At 36.6% G+C, this 21,095-nt stretch overlaps 1 protein-coding gene across 2 annotated transcripts in view; it reads right to left on the bottom strand.

The window, feature by feature from the left end:
- Nucleotides 1–15,817, bottom strand: part of AN3 (SSXT family protein) — a 108,007-nt gene extending 92,190 nt beyond the window's left edge. Inside the window, exon 1 of one of the 2 annotated variants that reach the window (XM_089788204.1) lies at nucleotides 15,444–15,817. In XM_089788204.1, the coding sequence (XP_089644330.1) occupies nucleotides 15,444–15,527 (84 nt within the window). In that variant the 5' untranslated portion in view covers nucleotides 15,528–15,817. Of the gene's footprint in view, nucleotides 1–14,751; nucleotides 14,894–15,443 lie in introns of those variants that run through there. The other variant, XM_089788207.1, reaches the window with a different exon arrangement.
- Nucleotides 15,818–21,095: the final 5,278 nt, after the last annotated feature.

Genomic DNA, 21,095 nt, shown 5'->3' with positions numbered 1-21,095 from the left:
GTCGAAAATCAAGGATCCATTGGCAGTCTCATCCCTAAAATCTAGGGATGCTCCTAAAATTTAGGAAACAAGCCCTATCCCTCTGAAGCTGAACCCAAAGGGTCATCTCATGGAAACCCAACCCTGGGCATGATCATACCTCCTAAAAAGTAGGAATGAACCCCATAAATGTAGGAACTGCCTCCTAAAAACAAGGAACATCACCCAACTGATCAATACCCACCAGAAAACCAAGTCCCCAACACTGAATAACCATATTGGGTCTCTATCCAACCCTGTCAGCCTACAAGACCCCATAATAAGCTGACTCACATGTCTCTGTTAGACTGAGCTAGAGTGGGGACATGACAGATTTCATAAAATGCACAACGTTGAAAGTTTGTAAATCATGCACAAGATATCTTCATAAGTTGATTTCTTTCAAAATCTGATTAGTAGTTAGTGATAATCTTCTTACAAAATGCTTCACTTCTAACACAACTATTTCCTATTGTTTTGCAAGGATTCGCACATGGAAGAGGTCAACTGAAAAGTGATTTTCAAGAGGAAGATGAAAAGAAAGAAGGCATGGGGCAAAGCATTTCACGAACAAGGTGATTTCAACATCAAGGTCAATATTGACTCATCAAGTTAACAAAGAAGGTTAGAATTGGAAAACGAAATGGAAGTTCAACGACAAGGCTTAAAGGAGGAACCACTGTAACACTATAGCTTCAACAATGTAGATGAAAGGATTATGATGATCAATGTTTTATATCCAAATTTGTTAGAAACCACAACCAAAGGTGATGGTTGAATTGCAAATAGACACATTCCATGGAATAAGGAAAGTCAAGTTCAAAGACAAAGTGATTACATCGAAGATGATGATGAACAAACAATGCAAGTGATAGCACCATAATCAAGCCCAAACAAGAGAGTGATGGTTGACCAGTTCAAATCACGAAAAAGGATCGAGGTCAAGATATCAAAACAAGAACATTTTCAAGAACATTTAAATGATCTAAAATGAGGATCAAGAAGGGGAGTTAATTTTTAGTTTACAAGAGGTGCCCACTCATCTCCACCAATCAAGTTGTTCCAAGTAGACATGCGAAACACATTTAATGCATTCCCCCATAAATTTTCTCATTGGTCTATCCTCATGAGGATATGTATCTCAGAATAATGTAATTTTATCTTTGGACATCATTTAATGCGTGTAGATGGTAGTTAAGGCAAACCCTGATTAGGGTTATTTTCAATAATCTTGATTGTTGACCTTAAATCAATCTAAGCCATCCATTGTACTTGAAGCTTCTATATAAGGCTTGCTCATTCATTTTTAAACCATGTTCCACGACATTTCAAGGATGACAATATACAAATTTTTAAAATATGTGTGTGCATACATGTGTGAAGTTTTAAAAATATATCAATATGTTATAGAGGGAGAGAGGGTGGGAGGGAGGAAGCGAGAGAGAGAGAGAGAGAGATGTCAATAATTGATTATTAACAAGACAACATGCAAACAAATCATTGTATCACAAGTTATAACTATAGTATAACAACATAAATGATAATAGCAACGGTATAACAACATTTTAACAATAGTTTCAAATATCAAAACCATGGTCGATCAATATAAATGTCCAAATGAAAATGCCTCAAAAATCTCATTTTCATGGATTTTCAAAACATTACATATAGGCCCTTTAACTTCTAATTGTTACAAAGATAGCATCTTCAAGAAGGTAGAGGATAAGCCCAAAAGGGGAGGAGAATGACACTTGTCATTTCGGAACAGAGCAATGATTAAGTCTAGGCAGCTGAAATGTTTTGGCTTCCATCATCAACCAGCTTAGCACTTTTTTGGCTCGCCTTAGGCCTATGTAGGATTAGGAGTTAAAGGCGACACTCCTATTCTTTTCCTCCTCGCCTTGGTCCCCTCTACCTATTTGTATGTGTTGGCAATTTGGCTAAAGTAGATATTGAATGTTGTCATTTATGGCAACATATCTTCAGTATGAAGAAGGCAAACCTTGAAGAAGAAGTTATAACATTCATGCTTAGAAAATTGTCTAAGTAGCAGTTAGTTTATTTGGCATAGCGGATACAGTTTTGATATGTGCAGTTGACAAAGGTATTATGGGCACGTGTGCAATTAGGTACAGACAAAACAGAATGTTAGGATGACATGTTCAAGTCTGCAAGTCCAAAACGATCAGTATGGAAGGAGATATAATAGTTTTACCAGTTACGGCAGTATACAGACAGGAACAGAGTATGACAAAAAATGGGTAGCCACAGATTAAGGAATTATTTTGTTTAATTACTTAATTAATTACGGACGACATCCTAGATGTTATCCCTAAGACAACAAGTTGTAATAATATATTTTGTCAAGCGTATGAAAGTTTGAAGGCTGATTGGATAGTATTTTGAGAATTACAAAGCTATAAAGGAAAGTTTCTAAATGCGAAGTTAAGTGTGCTTCTAAGGAAGACTATGCGAACTTTATATGATGCGAATTCTGATGTATGATCAGAGGATTGCGAGTTTTATGAAGAGCAGCAAGAAGTATATCAAATATTGAAGATATCAGCGGCAAGCAAAGAGGTTTTTGTATCCATCTTTTTGTATCAAGGAATTACATTGTATATTGCATGTTTGGGCAGTGGGCTCTTTTTGCATACATTTTGTACTTGTACATAACATCTCCTAATAGGATTGAGGCTTCTAACAAGGACCGAGCCACTATATGCACGTAATAGACTTCTAACAGGTCAATATCTTTAACCAGATAATTTTGATTAATGGATCATTTTGTGGGTACCATCCCCACTGGGGTTTTCCTTTGGCCAAGGTTTCCCTAGTTAACAAAATATGGTGTTATGAGTTCTCTTATTACATGGTTATGTTTACTGTTCAGTATAATTAGTTTGCTTTCATACGCAACTTATAAGGCAATTAATTATATCCAGTTTTGGGCTAAAGTTTGTAGAATACTAATTCACACCCCCGACCCCCCTCTCAGTATTCCCTATTTCTAACAGTATGTTCTTTTGATGATGCCAACCATCAGCTCATCCAAGGTTTGAGCTGTAGGCACCAGAGGTGGGGTAGAATCAATGGGGGTATCCTTGATTTCCCTTATGTATGTTGACAACTGCATATATATTGCCCATCATCTTCAATTCCTTCCACATAAATGTTCACCTTATACAAGTTTATTTGTTGAACTGTCAGCCTCCAGAAAAATCTCTCTGCTCTCTAGTTTTGTGGCACAATCAGCCCAATAGTCTTCAAAATCAAGGACATGCCTAAAGATCGGACCCTGTTCCAAGTTGTCTCTGATGTGATTCACGGGGTCATATTGAGCCTCAATAATAGAAGTCCATCTTATATTTCTCCCTGAATGCCTTCAACATTTTCATTCGCCCTTGATGCACATGAATAAGTCTTGATGGTTAAAGGAAAAGGAATGCCCGCCTTTTGTGCATCGACACAAAGAGTATTCACTTGTAGGATTTATTGGCAAAGCTCCACTTGGATTATCCTATCATCCAAGTACCTTGGTAATTTGCACGGGAAGTCATTGAAGCAAGCTATCCTAATATAGGAGAAGGAAGGGAACTGAATGAAATAACTGCCAAACTGAGTGACACCGAAAATGGCTTCATGGGATAATCTCCTCTAGACGAAGCCTTGCAATTCCTGATATGGTCTCATGGTGAAGGCATTATTCACCTTTACAAATTTCGCATAGCTCTTCTATAGCTAGAGACAAGGTTAGAAATCGTACACCTCGGTATCTTCATTGAATTCTTCAACATGGGGAAGACTAGGCAAGTGGAGAATGTTTGAAATCAAGGCGTGCCTCCCCTTTCTTGTTTAGGGACAGATTGGGAACGTTCCATGCATCCCCTAGGCATTTTAGGAATGGATCACCATCCCCAAATGCAGGAGGCGTTTCCTATAGCTTCCTATTGTTTTTGAAATCAAGGACAGATAGGGGACATTTCCTTTTCGTCTCATCGTCCCCGAACGTTTCGAGGATGGAAGTGAGTCCTCTAGGGACAAGAAACACATTTTTGTGTAATGTAGTTTGTAAAGGAGAATTTTTGCAAAATTCTTGCCAAAATAGTGTCGAAATAAATCAATCAAATTCATTGAAGCTCGATGAATACTTATGTTGTTTTTAAGTGTTGCATGTGATCCATATTTCTCACTTAGTTAAAGGTTGTTTATGTTGAGTCAAAGTTAAAAGTTATAAAAGTTATTTTGTCCAAGTAAATGATGGAAAATGTTATTGTTGATTCACAGTAAATCTTTACATTTATACTTTTTAGTACATGGTAATTGTAAGTAACAAAGAAAGGTTAGGCCGAAGTCATTGCCAAGTACTTAACTTCAATTGTATCATGGTCATTAATATGCATACTTTATGGTTTTGATTTGTATGAGTAATTTGAAAATCATTTGTGCACCCTTTGAAGATGGCACCTTCTCTTGCTCGAATTCCCAAACCCATATCCTTTTTTCATTTTTTTTCAAATCATTGTCACTATTTGTTGAAGAGCTCAAATTGCCATATCATTTATCATAAATAAAGTTGATTGATCCTCCACAAAAGAAGTGCAAGTCCCCCCATGGTTACTAGCAAATCACATATGATGCAAGAGCATCCTGGGTTTCTTTGTAATCCTGCACATTAGTTCATTCTGCCTAGTTCCAATTGGGCCAACTTTGCTCACATTTAATTTTGGTATAGTTAATTATATTTGATGAGGGCCGACTTGTGGTTTCTCTATGTTCTAGAATTATCTGTAAGCCATTTTGGCAAGTATAAGTAGGGTGTTTAGGTTTAGGGTTAGGGCAGATTTTTGGGGAGAGTTCAAAAGAAAAAGAGATATGTGGATTTAAAAAGCTGATTTGGAGATCTGGAAGTTGTACATTTGTAATTGGCCGTAACCCAGAAGGCCTTACAGCTGGGCATGTATGCTAAATATTTGATGAATCAATAAATATATCCTTGTTCTCTCTTTCCTTGGTGTTGTTCTTCATGTTTTCTTCCGTTGTGTTAACTCTTGCAGGGTGGCTTGGATAGTTGGGTGTGCCTTTGGCCCTAGTTATTCATCCATTGCTTGCATCAACATCATAACATTGAGTTGTGCCCAACAAAAAGTCACAAGTACATATTGTATTTTGATCTCACAATTTTGTTACATGGTTTAATATTTGGGGTTTCCTTGTTCCAAAGAGGGTCGAATACCTGATATTCTATCCTACACATTGTGTGGTTATCAAATTCACATCAACAAAAACCACTACTATGTTATTCCACAATTCCTGCTAGATGTAAAGTCTACAACTTTTGCATAGGCACAAGTAATTGGGCGTTATATATTTAACGTGCATATTATTTCAAAATGAATCTAAATATGATATGAAAGTCCACTTTAGATGTCTCCCTTTTCAGTCCCTAGAAATGGCCTACGTAATGATGTAATAAAATGTTACAAGCACTCCTACTAGTTGATTTACTCAACCAACTTTGATCATTTTGAAGACCCAGTGGATCAATTTAGTAGCATCCACAAACCAAGACATTATATAGGTAAAGTCTAAATTTGCTGAAGAAATCTTATCATATACATCACTAGTCATACTGAGACTCGGCAAATTCTCTGCATGCTTTTGGATCTAACCACACCTTCAAAAGGGACATAAATCCGTACAGCCATCTTGTCACTCAGATTTCAACTGCCATATCTCTGTTGATGCAGTCCTAAAGTAAGGAATCATATTCCAAACAATCTAGTCTAGCAATCTATATTCATACATAAAAGAAGCAATAAAATGCTAGATATAAAGAACATTATTATTTTCCTATGTTTGAAAGAACATGCTTAGAAATATATTATTAAGCACATAAACTGTATATACTTCTTTCAAAGCTGCCCTTTCTTACACACGTGAGGCTTTAAACACAGCTATTTCCAATACAATCCCCACTTCATATTCGTGCTTTCATATTATTTTCTAGATCTAATTAACAGAGTTTTGCTCCTCCTTTCAAAAGGTTCCTCTCTTTGCTCTCTGAAATTTGCCATCAAGAGCTCTAGTTACTTTTATTCAACCAACAAGTTCCCCAGCTACTGTTACCATCAGCAAGAAACTAAGCATGCTTATGGAAACCCAGCCAATTCATCTCATATCACTTACTCATAAACTTGTTTGGCATCTCTGGGATCAACAACTTGAGATGTAGTTCAAGTTTGATCATATTTAGGACTGTCAATTCTGAAGTTAGGATGTGCCATGTGTTGTCCATAAAATTGTATTGTCTCTCAAGAATAGTTAAATATGTTGTTAGGAAGTTGTTAAGTAACCGAAGGGAAATCTACTATGACATGATGGTTTGGTCGCAACCCTTTGGGTAGTATATGTACACCTTGTCACAAACGAGAAAAGTATCTTGGTTGGGATCTTATCTTGGTTCTGATATTGTATTGTCATGTGATGTACTTGAAAAACAATAATGAAATATACAATGATGGTTTCCTGAAACATTTGCAATTACTTCTGCATTATATTTTCTTATGAGTACTATAGTGTGCATTAAACTAGTTTACCATATGCGATAAATACTGCACAACTGCCAACTTCTCTAATTTTTTAGAGTTACTGCTCTTAATTGTTGTAAGTGGGGACAAGGAGCAACATTTCTCACGGGTGTTGATGCAGAGGTAAAACACAACGGAAGCAAACACAATAGCAATAGGAACCAGCAACAGCAAGATATAGCTTATAAAATGCTTCTATTTAATTTATCAAATGAACAGTACATACATTAGCTCTTCCTGCAGATTTCTTCTCTTGGTAACTTTGTATCCAAAAACTTTGCTCTCAAGCTTGACCTAAACCTAAACCTAAAACTCTTTATACTTGCTAAGACGGTCTACGGAAAATTCTAGATTATTACAAAATAGGAAAAACAACTTAAAACAACTTATAGAATACTCTAGATCAATATAGAATAGGGAAGAATGACCCCACAATGCTCTGTACAAATCCCAAGAAAATTATCTTATCCTAATGACGAAATCAAGATAAATTTCTCAAGTCGGCTCATGCATAAAACTTGACCTAAATACATAAAACTTGACCTAAATACTTTATATAAAACTTTGACCTAAATACTTTATGTGGGTGCTCCTGCACCATACTCCCTAGGAAATTTTATCTCAAGCCCACTTGAGATGAGCTCTTGTAGAGTGGTACCTTGCTTCTTGATATCTTGTTCAATCATCCACACAGCATCTACATCCGAATAACCTTTGAGTTTTACCAAATACTGATTGGACTCCTTTCCTCTTCGCTGCTTAATGACTTTGGTGTCAAGTATCCTATCTAGTTGTGGTGTCGGCTTAAATGGTAGACGTTGAATGTCTTCTATATCAGCAATCTGTCCTGTATCAATTTCGTCAATGGGTGCTTTGAATGGTGTGAGGTCTACTATGTTGAAGATGGGAGAAATGCCAATCTCAGGTGGCAATTGAATCTCATAAGCATTTGGTCCAAACTTCTTTAATATTTTACAAGGACCTAGTTTTCTCAACATAAGTTTGGTAGATTTACCTTTTGGTAGCCTCTCCTTCTTGAGATTTGCCCATACTAAATCTCCCACTTCAAATTCTAAGTGTCTTCGTTTCTGATCTGCATGCTTCTTATACTTGTCAAAGGTTTTTCGAAGTTGTGCTTTGACTTCATCATGGATTGCTTTTATGGTAGTAACAAATTCTTCTCCTTGGGCACTAACTGGTTGCTGTGAACTCATATCTCTTAACTCAAAAATCCCTCTAGGATGAATTCCATATGCCACTTGAAATGGTGACTTTCCTGTACTTCTATTGATGAAGTCATTATATGCGAATTCAACTTGGGGTAGGATTACATCCCATTTTGCTGCATGTTGTCTTGTGAGTGTTCTTAACAAATTGCCCAATGTTCTATTAACCACCTATGTTTGGCCATTAGTTTGAGGGTGGTAGGCTGATGAAAATGATAAATTGGTTCCAAGTTTCCTCCATAAAGTTCTCCAAAAGTGTCCTACGAACTTCACATCCCTGTCTGAAACTATATTGAGGGGTAGCCCATGAATCCTTATGACTTCCTTGAAAAAGAGATTTGCTATATGAGAAGCATCATTGGTGACTTACAGGGTAAGAAGTGAGCCATTTTGCTTAACCTATCTACTACAACAAATACACTATCATACCCCTTTTGTGTCCGTGGCAGCCCATTACAAAATCCATCGTTATGCTTTCCCAAGGTCTAGATGGTATTGGTAAAGGTTGATAAAGCCCAACATTTGTAGTCCTTCCTTTGGCCCTTTGACAAATCATACATGTTGCCACAAAGTTTCTCACATCAGTCTGAAGTTTAGGCCAATAGCAGTACCTTCTAACCAATTCTAAGGTTTTATCCAAACCAAAATGTCCACCCATTGTTCCATTGTGCTTCTCTTTGATAATGTTTGTCCTCATAAAGCACCTGGGTACACATAGCTGTCCTCCTTCGAAAAGAAGTCTGTCTTGTATCAAGAAATCAGGAAAATCAGCATGGTATCTCTCACCAAACTCCATACATACCTTGTAGATGTCACCAAAATCTGGATCTGCTACATACATGTCCTTGAGTGCTTCAATTCCCACACTTTCTAGCTATATGTGGGAGACAGTCAGATTCCTTCTACTAAGAGCATCAACAACCTTATTTGATATACCCTTCTTATGCTTGATGGTGAAGGTATAGGCCTGTAAATACTCCATCCATTTCATGTGCCTATGACTTAATTTGTCTTGGCTATTTAGAAAACTAAGTGCTTGGTTATCGGTATACACAACAAACTCCTTTGGCAATAAGTAATGTCTCCAACTTTTGAGAGCTTGAACCAATGCATACATTTCTAAGTCATATGAAGAGTATTTCTGCTTGGCTTCATTGAGTTTTTCACTTCAAAAAGCCACTAGTTTTCCTTCTTGACTAAGAACTGCCCCTATAGCAACTTTGCTAGCATCACATTCTACTTGGAAAACTTTGTTAAAATCAGGTAAAGAAAGAATTGGCTGCTCACTAACCTTTTTCTTAAGTAACTCAAAAGCTTCATTTGCTGATTGACTCCATGCAAACTTACACTTCCTTCCTCCTTTAATAGTTTCTAACATAGGAGCAAATATATGACTGAAATTTCTTATGAATTTCCTATAAAATGTAGCAAGACCATGAAAGCTTCTAACATCGCCAACTGTTTTTGGAGGTGGCCAGGATAATATAGCACTTACCTTTTCTTTATCCATCTTCAAGCAACCTTGGGAGATCACAAAACCTAGATATGTCAACTCCTCTTGCATAAACAAACATTTTTCCAAATTTATTACCAATTTCTCCTCATGAAGTCTTCTCAAAACCATGTCAATGTGCTCTAGGTGTTCTTCCTTTGTCTTGCTGAAAATTAATATGTCATCTAAATATACTATGACAAACTTGCCATTGAAGTCCTTGAGTATTTCATTCATAAGTCTCATAAAGGTACTAGGAGCATTAGAGAGTCCAAATGGCATTACCTTCCATTCATATAATTCATCATTGGTTTTGAATGCTGTCTTCCACTCATCTCCGGCTCTTATCCTTATTTGATGGTACCCACTTTTTAAGTCAATCTTGGAGAAATACTTTGCACCTCCCAAACAATCAAGCAAATTTTCAATACTTGGCATTGGAAACCTATATCTGATTGTAATCTTATTAATGGCTCTAGAATCAATGCATAACCTCCAGGTTCCTTCCTTCTTAGGTGCCAAAACAGCAGGTACAACAGATGGACTTAAACTTTTCGTAATCAAGCCAGAATCGAGTAACTCCTTTACTTGTCTGGCAATCTCTTCATTTTGTTGTGGTGTCATCTTGTATGCAGCCTTATTGGGTAAAGTAGCTCCAGGAATGAAATCAATACAATGACTAATGTCTCGTATAGGTGGTAAAGATTTTGGCATGCCTTTTGAAATCAAAACTTCATATTTATCCAAAAGTTCTTTCACTTCATTAGGAATTGCCTTCTTTGTTTTAACCTCCTTTCTATCTTTTCCAATGAGTTCTTGTGGTTGTGGGTTAGGCATCAAAAGAAAACAAGGCTTAGGTTCATCTTTCATGTCTCGTAAGAATTCCTTTTTATTAACCATCATAATTTTGGCTTCCCTCTCCTTATTTTCTTCCACTTCCTCATGATCAGCAAATGGAATCAATCTAATCACCTTTCCATCCTTCTTGATGGTGTATATATTGAGTTTTCCATCATGTTGTACCTGTAAATCATACTGCCAGGGCCTACCAAATAATAGGTGGCATGCATCCATATCAACTATATCACACAAAATTTTGTCCTTATACTTTCCAATCTGAAAATCAACCCATGCTTGCTCATTTACGAGAGTTTGTTGACCCTTCGTTAGCCATGAAACCTTATAAGGAAAAGGATGAGGTATTCTCCTAAGTTTTAACTTCTCAACCATCTCAAGAGAAACTAAATTCTCAGTAGATCCTGAATCAATAATGACTTTACATACCTTACCTCCAGATTTGCAAGCAGTCAAAGATAGTTTTTCTTTGTGGTGGTTCCATGGTAGTAGGCACTTTCAAAAGTGTTCTTCTCATCATTAAACTTTCTCCTCTTTCAGGTACACTATCTGAGTCAGCCATCTCCTTCTCTTGGTAGTCTTCATCTTGTACCAAATGGGTTCTTCTTTCACCTTGTGAACTTGAACTTGCTCTATGTGGACACCTAGATGCATAATGTCCCTCCTTATTACAATTGAAACAAACAATTGAACTTGACCTTCTACCACCAAATCCACCTCTTGAATTTCCTCTTCCACCTCTGAAGTTACCTTTGAAATTTCCTTCACTTTGACTGGTTTCTTGCTTTATCTCCTTATGATCTTCATGGTTTTGTCCTCTTCCTTGGAAATTTCCTCTTCCCCTTTGATTTCTTCCTCTTCCTCTGCTATTTTGTTCTTGCCTCCTTTTCAATTTGGCTTCCACCTTCAATGCTAGTGGATAACATTTATGTACTGTATCTGGACATAATAAATTAAGTTCTTCTTGAATGTTCAACCTCAATCCATTGAGATATCTAGCAACTTTTATACTTTCACATTCACTCTGCTTTGACCTCAGGCTTAATTTTTGAAATTCTTCAGTATAGGCAGTGACATCTAGCTCCTTTTGTCTTAAACTTTGTCTCCTTCGATGAAGTTGGATTTCATAATCCTCAGGTAAGTATGTTTCTCTCACCTTGGCACACATCCTTTCCCATGAAGTTATCATGTTCTTACCTTCTTTGACCCTTTCTCCTTGAATGAAATTCCACCAAGTGAGGGTTGGTCCCTTCAACTTTGACTTGGCAATTTTTACCTTATCCTTCTCTGCCATATTTTCACATTCAAAATGGTTGTTCAAGGCTTCTATCCAATCCACAACAACATCAGCATCCATCTTTCCTGAGAAGATGGGTAGGTCACCTTTGGCATCCTTCTTACCAACTCTCTCAAGGGCTTCTATAAAGTATCTCTGGTCTACAGGTAAGTTAACCACCTCCTGCTTTGGGGTATCCTCCTCTTCCCCTTCTTCCTCTTGCTCTGAGGAAACCTTTGCTTTCTTTTCTATCTGGCCCTTCATCTTCTCAAATTCATCTAATAACCACTTATTGATTTTCTCTTGTTCTTGCATCTTCTTTGCCAATTCAGCATTGGTGACCATGTTTGATGTTTTAGCTTCTGACTTCGATCCAGACATAAAATCTAATTGCCTCAAGAGCTTTCCCCAAGCTCTGATACCAAAAATGATGTAGAGGTAAAACACAACGGAAGCAAACACAATAGCAATAGGAACCAGCACCAGCAAGAGATAGATTATAAAATGCTTATATTTAATTTATCAAATGAACAGTACATACATTAGCTCTTCCTGTAGATTTCTTCTCTTGGTAACTTTGTATCCAGAAACTTTGCTCTCAAGCTTGACCTAAACCTAAACCTAAAACTCTATTTATACTTGCTAAGACGGTCTACGGAAAATTCTAGATTATTACAAAATAGGAAAAACAACTTAAAACAACTTATAGAATACTCTAGATCAATATAGAATAGGGAAGAATGACCCCACAATAATCTGTACAAATCCCAAGAAAATTATCTTATCCTAATGACGAAATCAAGATAAATTTCTCAAGTTGGCTCATGCATAAAACTTGACCTAAATACATAAAACTTGACCTAAATACTTTATATAAAACTTTGACCTAAATACTTTATGTGTGTTGGGTCTAAAGAATAGACACCCCATCATCGCCCAAATTGAAGCATTTAAGACCACACAAACCTTCAAGGTGTGTGTCACTCTCCATAACTTAATCATTTTAACATTGAGACAATCCCTTATAATGGCAATGACTTAGACTCAAGATTCTGATTTTGATCAATGTTAGTAGGATGTTAATTGAGGGTAGCAACATATTTTCTACATTTTTGTCATTTTGTACAAGCTTTTGGGCATTTTGTTATTTTTATATAATTAATAATGAAAGCATGAAGTTTGTTAATTCGTTTCTCAACCCTCATGTGAAATCTTAGCCCAAATCTAGTGTTAAATTAAATTCAATAATGTATATGATCAATAACTTTTCAATGTACTCATATTAAAATTTGAAATGTCCAATATTTTTTCACTTTTAATAGCCATCCCTTGCTGTCAGTTTAAAATGGCCTCCCCAAAAATTCACCACAAAATCATGTCCCTCCATCCCCTAGTGTTCTCATCCAAGGAGCTTGCTCAAACATACTAAATTTATTTCAGAGTCGTAATATTAGTTTACTCACATTTTACAGAAATAGAGTTCTAATGCCTTGACATGTGAGCAATGCATGTACATTCAAAACTTCATATTTTATCTTGAGCTTTCATTGGTTACTTAAATTAGATCCTCATATGATATGGGACAGCAATAACTCAATGAATAATGGAAATGATAAATTAATAAAAGTACTTAGAGAGAATGTAGAGGCATGTCAAACTAGAGATGGAATGTGGAAAGGTCTAGGAAGCAAAAGTGTTTGTTCAACACCAAACATGGAGAGAGATCTATTGAAGTATGATTCAGATTTGAAAAATATATTTTGATGCTATATCCTTCAAATACTGAAGTTCAAATTATTGATACTATTGCAGGCAGCTACGATAACGCAATTTAATTTTAATTTTAAAGTTTTAAATATTTCATTAAAAGTAATATTTCTCTTGGTGTTTTTTTTTTTTAATGATTTTGATTTCACATACTTTGATTTACAGGCATCTCCACTTATGTGGAATAAAGTTTTATAATATATTATATGCATTATGTGAGCAATGTGTAAGATAAACTGAATCTTCATAAAAATCTAAAATTTTGAAAAGTTGTGTGTACACAAGATCCATTTATTATACACGAGTTTTGAATACTTCATTTCTCATCACATCTATGTTGTCATTGCAGTTTCCATTTATCCCTTCCAGTAACACTTTATAACATTCCAAATTTCCAAGAACCTCTATTGCCGTAATACTAAAGATATAATATGTACGCATTAGGATAATTTTAAAAAAAAAACCTAGCAATCAAGAAAGGTTAAACCATGACAATTCTCTTAATTTGGGTGTAATATATTACAACCTCTCCAAGCTATTTCAATTGGTAAGAACTCAAAGATAATTTTGCCAACAAATACAACTTTTCGATCACATTTCCAGCCAGCCTGAGCAAATCACATTTTTATCAAAATTTATGGCTATACAGACCAATTTGGTTTGAGGTCTGAGGAAAATTGAAATTAATCACCATCATCAATTATGATTTGGACTCTAGAGATATTATCACTTTAAAGAGGATCAGAAGCCAAATGCTCCACTCTCTGCAGAAAAATGAAGTGTAAATTTATAATCCACATGAGTAAATAAGAAAACAATTTTTTTTATTGCATCCCAGGCAACACTAATTGAAAATCCGTATAAAAATGCAAAGAATAAACAAAAAGAATGCAAAAATATAGATTAAGGCATTGAGGGCATGGTCTATCTAGATGCCTTGTCTTCCATTTATTATAATTAGCATTATAACAAGGTTCTTAATTTTCTTAAGGGTACAACTACAGATATATATTATATTAGCGAGCTTTAGATTTCCTACACAAAAAACAAAACAAACTACCCCAGTATTATTGACATGATGAAGATATGTGGGTCATTCGAGAAGTGTGCTCCACACAGGCAATGATCATAAGGTTTCATGGGTACAAAGAAAAAAAGTTCTCTTAACTTGAGAGTCGATAATGCCAGACTCATCATTTGACTATTCTATTATCCTTGTCAGTTTGCATTTGGTAAACAGTATTCTTGCATGAACAGTTGCTTGTGCCTTATAATGAGAGAGAGAGAGAGAGAGAGAGAGAGAGAGATTGACGATTTTTGTAAACCAGAATAGCACGCTAGTACAACTAAACTAATTTGATATGTAGAACTCAAGCAAAGCAAATTGGCACAACAATTAAAATAATCAGATTTCCTTATTTTTAAAGAAGAAAGCCAGTGATTTCATATAGGTACAAAACAGGGTGTTATGGTCTACCATCTAGATAGGGAGGAGCTAATGGCACGATGATGGCCCCAGTTCAATACCTGCAGGGCATGGTCTCTGCATCAATAAGGCTGCGATAACACCACCCCAGACGTGACTAAATGCATTTTCCAGGTGAATTTTGACAAAGCTGGCACTTCTTGGAAGTCTTCTGTGCCAAATGGTATGGTATGCACAATAATGCGCTCTCTCATACATCAAGTTAGATGAAAGGTGTAAGGTCTTACCAATTTACAGGAGACAGAAAAGTAAATTGATAAGAATAAAACTGCTAATCTACTAACATCATCTCTGACAGTTCGATGAGCTAGCTTATTAATTGGACGGTCCACAAACAGACTCTATACCCATCCTCTTTGAAGACGCGTGCCTAGAGAACAAATACGAACTTGGAGAAGCTTGAATAGAGAAAATAGGGGAGCTTCTAAACAAAATTAAAAGAACAAAAAATGTCACTTTGGAAAAGAAAAGAGTTGGGAAAATCAAATTTCAAGTCAGATGGCATCTTCCTCCATATGGGCCCTCTGCTTTTTCGTTAAATTAAATAATAGAGCCAAAAAGGGCCCATCCGGCTGCAGTCCTACGCTAAAAGAAATAAGTTCAACATTTAAAACCCTAACGCAATGAAACCCTAGAGATGGGATACTAAAGCCTTGATAGTCATGCTAATCCTGAGAGTTTCAGGAGTGAAAATAAACATTAGAATGTTGCAGTTATTTGATGTTTACATTACCTTTTGGATGTGATCGGTTGTAATATTGTTAGAAGCGTAGGCTGCAGCCATCATAGGCTGCATTTGCATGAGATGTTGCTGCATTTTTCCTTCCCCTTTCTGCTTCTCACTGACTTTCTTCTGCTGCTTTCTGCTCCGCTCCTTCCTCGGCTTGGGATGACGGTTCAGACAAGCGGATCCATTTCAGCCCCACGGTCACGTGGGAAGAGTGGATATGAACAAAGGCTGTTTGAATAAGTGAGGCAGAGGCCGTATAGGGGACGAGGAAACAGCGGCTCAGTATTCAGAGGTACAAAGATAAATGCGAAGACGCCAGGGATCAGAATTGGTCTGTACGTGCCGACAAAATTAATCGATGAAAAGGAAATGTAAGCAAACATTGCATTAAGGCGATGGCATCTATTATACTTTTCCTCCGTTTGTATTGTACTTTTTTAATATTTTGTCTTCTAACATAATAGTATACCATTAAATATTTACATTTGTGATTATGAGTTACTATCGGTATATTTAACTTGACAGTGACTTTTCAAAGTTTGAGTGGTCTATTCTTGACTCTTTAGTTGACCTAGATAGTCTTTAGGGGAGACCATTTACAAAGTTTAATGAGATTGTTTTTAATTTATTTATTTATTTAATTATAATTAATCGGGCTTTGTATGAAAGGGGGTAATAGTTAGTCAATAAAATATACGTTTTGTGTAAGAGACTATAGAAAAGTTAGAAGAAAAATAGGAAGAAATAAACATTGTTTTTGTTTGGAATGAATATTTTGAGATAAATTGGTGGTCTACAAATGTTCAAAAGAATATTAAAGAACATGAATGAATGGAATGTATAATCATATATGATGTTAATTTACATAGAAACTATATGTAAATGGACAATGTCTATTTGAGATTAAAGTTACAACTAATTCAATTTGAAGGGTGTAAAACTATAGAATTAGACTTCAAATTATTAAATGCTTACTTATTTCTCTCTTTAATTTAATAGTCAAACTGTGTGTGTGTGTGTGTGTGTAAAACAACATTAAACGAAATATTAGATTTTACAACTCTTGGACAATAAAGATGGGAGAATCAACTCTCCAACCTACTATGCATAAGTTGGGTGAGGAGATCTAACCATTGGTGGAAGGCCTTCCTTTAGTGCTACTCTAAGACGCATTTACAGCGCCTAACACTCTAGGTGATGGGCAAGTTATTAAATCCTCCCATTCCCTAAAGCAAGCCAACGTTCATTCTTTTGTCAACCTTCAAAACCCTACCAAGGATATTGTTGTCAAAAATGGAGATGCACGACAAAGCCACTCAAAATCCTTTAAAGAGACACTCTCAAATGACAAGTCACTATCAGAAGGAGCCAAATTCATACGCCTAGCCCAACAATGTGTAGAACAACCTAGTTGTGATGGTAATGGAGGTAAGACTCCATCCACTATATGTATTATCGAACATAATTTACAAATGTTCATTACAATAGAGTTTTAAAATAATAGACTTAAAGATTTTTTCATATTTCTAGTCACTCAAGAAATTACTAAACTCTTATCTAGGGCTTTTTTGAATTAATGGTTACATGATATCTAGGATGATAACTTAGGTTTTCAATTCATTTTTCTTTGAATGGTCCAAAAAGGTTTATTTCTCATCTTCATGGCTAACCCTATAACCCATAAAGAGATAATAAATAGATAGTTTTAGTGAATTGAAAACTGTAACTTCAAAGCTATCGTGTGGTCTCTTGAACACTCCATGAAGAAATCTTGGCTCTTTCAACCCCAAGATGAATTACCATCAGCGATCTACCTCATTTTTGTGGAATCTCATCTTGCAAGCCCTTGAGTTGATTGGAAAAGTTAAAAGGGTGCACTCCATAGATAGTTTGTCCCTCCACACAAAGCATGGTGGAAGGGTTGAAGGTGTTCCCCTTGAGGTTAGAGCCCTCTAGAGACAAGTTCAAGCATTGCAAGAGGAGATTCATAGAGGGATGAATCTTGTAATAAGGGGTGAAAGTGAGGAGGAAAATGAAGAAGGAAATGTTGTGCAGGAAGGAGAATAGGAAGGAGAAGTCCTAAACTAGGCTGAGGAGAAGATTTTTAGAGCCATTTCCAAGTTAGGAAAAAGACCTAAACTTAAGGTTGACATGTTTTCAGGAAATCTAAACCTGGATGAGTTGATCAATTGGACCAATGAGCTAGAGGAATATTTTGAGTATGAGGATATAGAGGACCTTAATAGGGTTAAGTTTGTAAAGGCCAAATCGAAGGGCCATGCCAAAATTTGGTGGCAAGAGATTTGATTAGAAAGGAATAGAAGAGGGAAGGAGAAAATCACAACATGGGATCACATGGTGGACAAACTAAAGAAGCAATTCATTCATGTTGACCATGCACTTGATTTGTTCAAGAAGATGCAAGGGTTAAAGCAAGTGGGCAAATCTATCTAGGGATATACAAAGGAGTTTTACCAAGTCCTTATTAGGACAAGGCATGTTGAAGAAGACAAGGAGAAGGTTGTATGCTACCTTAACATGTTAAGAGCTAGCATTCAAGAGGAGCTAAGTCTGGTTAGAATGACCAGCATTGAAGAGGCATACTAGATTGCCTTGCGAGTTGAGGAGAAGCTAAACAAAAAGTTTGATGGAAGGAAAAGAGGACACGATCAAGGAGGAAGGGGCGGTGGTAGGTCATTTTGATGCAGTGCAAGACAAGAGAATCCCCAAAGGAGATGTCCTAGCTCCCAAGAAATAACCACATAGCGGAAACACAATAACAATGCAAGATCTTATACCAAATCACAACTCTTTATTCATAAAATAACTAATTACATGCAATGTGTTGGGCTGTAAGGCCTTCTTAGTTATGGCTAATTATAAAGCAAGTAATAGTTGTGCAAGATTACTCAAGATCTAATCCAAACCCTAGCAAGTCCAGATCCACATTTTGGTAGAAAATTTCAAGGAAATCTCAACTTGTGCTCGCAAGCCTTCCAAGAAATCTCTTAGTTTACCAAGCCTCAACTACTAGCCCTTCAAAGTTCATTCCTCTTTATCCTCTTCTCCAAGCTAGATGACAATGACAAAAGACTTCACGAGACTCCCCTACTTATACCCAGCTAAGCTACAAGTCGACCTACTGAGCTACAAATTAAATAAACCTTTACATTAAATATATGTTGAGTCACAAGTCAACCTCCAATAGATATTAAATACCAAAATTCCTTAGAAGGCTTACAACACAAATCATATGCAGATAGGAGAGACAACCAAGACCCAAATAGGTCCACACAAACTCCCAAATTGATCCACATTATGATCACATGCTACATGGATTAAATGCACCAAATCGTTCAAGGAAATCCATAAGAACCCCATTCTGCAAACCATATTATCGATTCAGCAAGACTATAGGCGCTACCAACTCCCACAAACATTGTTGAGTTCCATAGGTGTCAAGCAACCAACATATTTCAAGCACTATAGTGAGTGTTGAGTAATAGTAGATGTTGAACCCCTTGAGTGACCAAGCCCTTCAATGATTGAGCACCTCAGCCAACACTACATCCAATAATGACCAAGCACCACTCCTTTGGTGACTGAGTCCACAACTCCTAGCCAAAATCCCTCCAACATGTAGGATTGCTAACAATGCTAGGATGCTCCTGCATCAGACACCCCAAGTTCGAAAAGATGTTCTCAATAGTTGGAAGAACCTCTTCTAGGATTTAGCACATAAATCCCAAATTGGTTCTTCACATACATATCCTCCAAGTCCTTAACTTGTACACTCTTTCCCTTGACCTTCTTCTACTTCTTCACATCCATCCTTGGTGTTCCACAAGTTTGTTGTCCACACTAATCTCTAACCCTTTCAAAATCTACCAACTCAACTTGACTACCAATACTCAAGTTCCTTCTACCGAGCTCTTTACTCTACAAAGGAGTCAAGGAATGCTTCCTGCCACCTTTCGCAATTGTAAACACATCCTTGACACAGTCATGCACAACTTGGCAATCATACTACCAAGTTCTACCAAGCAACAAATGACAACTATTCATATCCACAATATCACACAACACTTGGTCCTTATACTACCCAATCTAGAAATCAACAAGGCACTACTCCCTCACTTCCAAAGCATGCTCGCCTTGCAACCAGTCAATCCTATAAGGATAAGGATGTCTCATTCTCTTCAAAACAAGTTTTTGAACCATCTCCTCAGCAACAAGGTTATCAATACTACCACCATCCACAATTACATTGTAGACTTTACCACTAGACTTATAATGAGTCCTAGACAAACTAGTCCTCTGATAAGATTCCATTGTCCTTTGACCAATCAGTACTTGTCGAGCTAGTAAACTCTCTCCTTGCTCAAGTTGACTATCTTGGACTTCAACCTCATTAACAAACACATTTCTTCTATCAGCAGATTTAGGGCATTCATAAAATCTATGCCCTACTTCTCCACATTTGTAGCAAGTACCCTTGAACTCACCTCTACTTGTCTTTCTCTTCTAATCAACAGGTTTTGGTTCATCTTCATCAATCAGTTTAACTTTCACCAAGCTATCTTGCTTCTCCTTCCTTCTAGAATTACCTTGAATTTTCCTCTTTAACTTATCTTCTGCCTTCAAGGCATACTAATAAGCATCCTCGATCGAAGAAATAACTAGCATACCAATCTCATCCTAGATATTGAATCTCAAACCATTAATATACCGAGCTACCTTCTCCTTTGACAATTCTCAATGCCCAGATTGAATAGTCAACTTATAGAACTCCTCGGTATAATCTTTCATAGTCAAATCGTTTTGTTTCAAATTCTGGAACCTTTTGAACTCAATTTCATAATTAGTAGGAATGAACTTATCCTTCAACTTAGTTACCATCAACCTCCATCTAGTGATCTTCATTTCACCTTCTTCTTCTCTGTCTCTTTGTAGTTCTTTCCACCCAAGAGTAGTGTGTCCTTTCAACTTAGTTTGTGCCAACCTTACTCTGAGTGGATCTCCAATCTCAAACTCAAAGTAATCTTCTCATTCACCAATCCAATCAATCAGGTCTTCAGGATTCAAGTACTTGAGAAATTAGAAACCTCCATCTTATGCTTCAACTTCAATTGAGATCTAGGCCTAGCAAATTGACTAGCCCTAGTTCCAATAGGTCTCTCCACACAATCAATTATGTCCTCACCACTCGATCCAACAATTTCAAAGTCTTTAGCTACTTCGTCATAACCATATTCAATACCCGCATTTCTAGGTACACCACTTAAAGCACTCATAATTTCAGCAATAATGTCACTCTTCATCAATGCCATCTCAGATCTGAAACTGGCTTTAACCTCCTCCATTTTAGATCTAAAATCTATTTTAACCTTCTCTTAGATCCTTTGTTCTACATCATCACTAAGATCATCAATTGCTCTAGGGCCCAATCTTCTTGGAGGCATCTTCCAAGATTTTCGCAAAACCCTCTACAACAAATCAACAAATCTAGAAGATCAATCAGCTCCACAAGATCAACCTTCACTTTCAACTTTTAACCAATTCCTTATGCAAGCTGCCTCAACTTTGGTGACCTATCTATACACTAAGGAAAACCTTCACTTTGATACTATTTGATGTAGTGCAAGCCAGGAGAAT

This window comes from Cupressus sempervirens, chromosome 6, assembly GCF_028749045.1.
Source record: "Cupressus sempervirens isolate cs-2001-9-10 chromosome 6, ASM2874904v1, whole genome shotgun sequence".
NCBI lineage: Eukaryota > Viridiplantae > Streptophyta > Pinopsida > Cupressales > Cupressaceae > Cupressus > Cupressus sempervirens.
The sequence above is the reverse complement of the archived record's forward strand: the minus strand, read 5'-3'. Positions and strand labels throughout refer to the sequence as shown.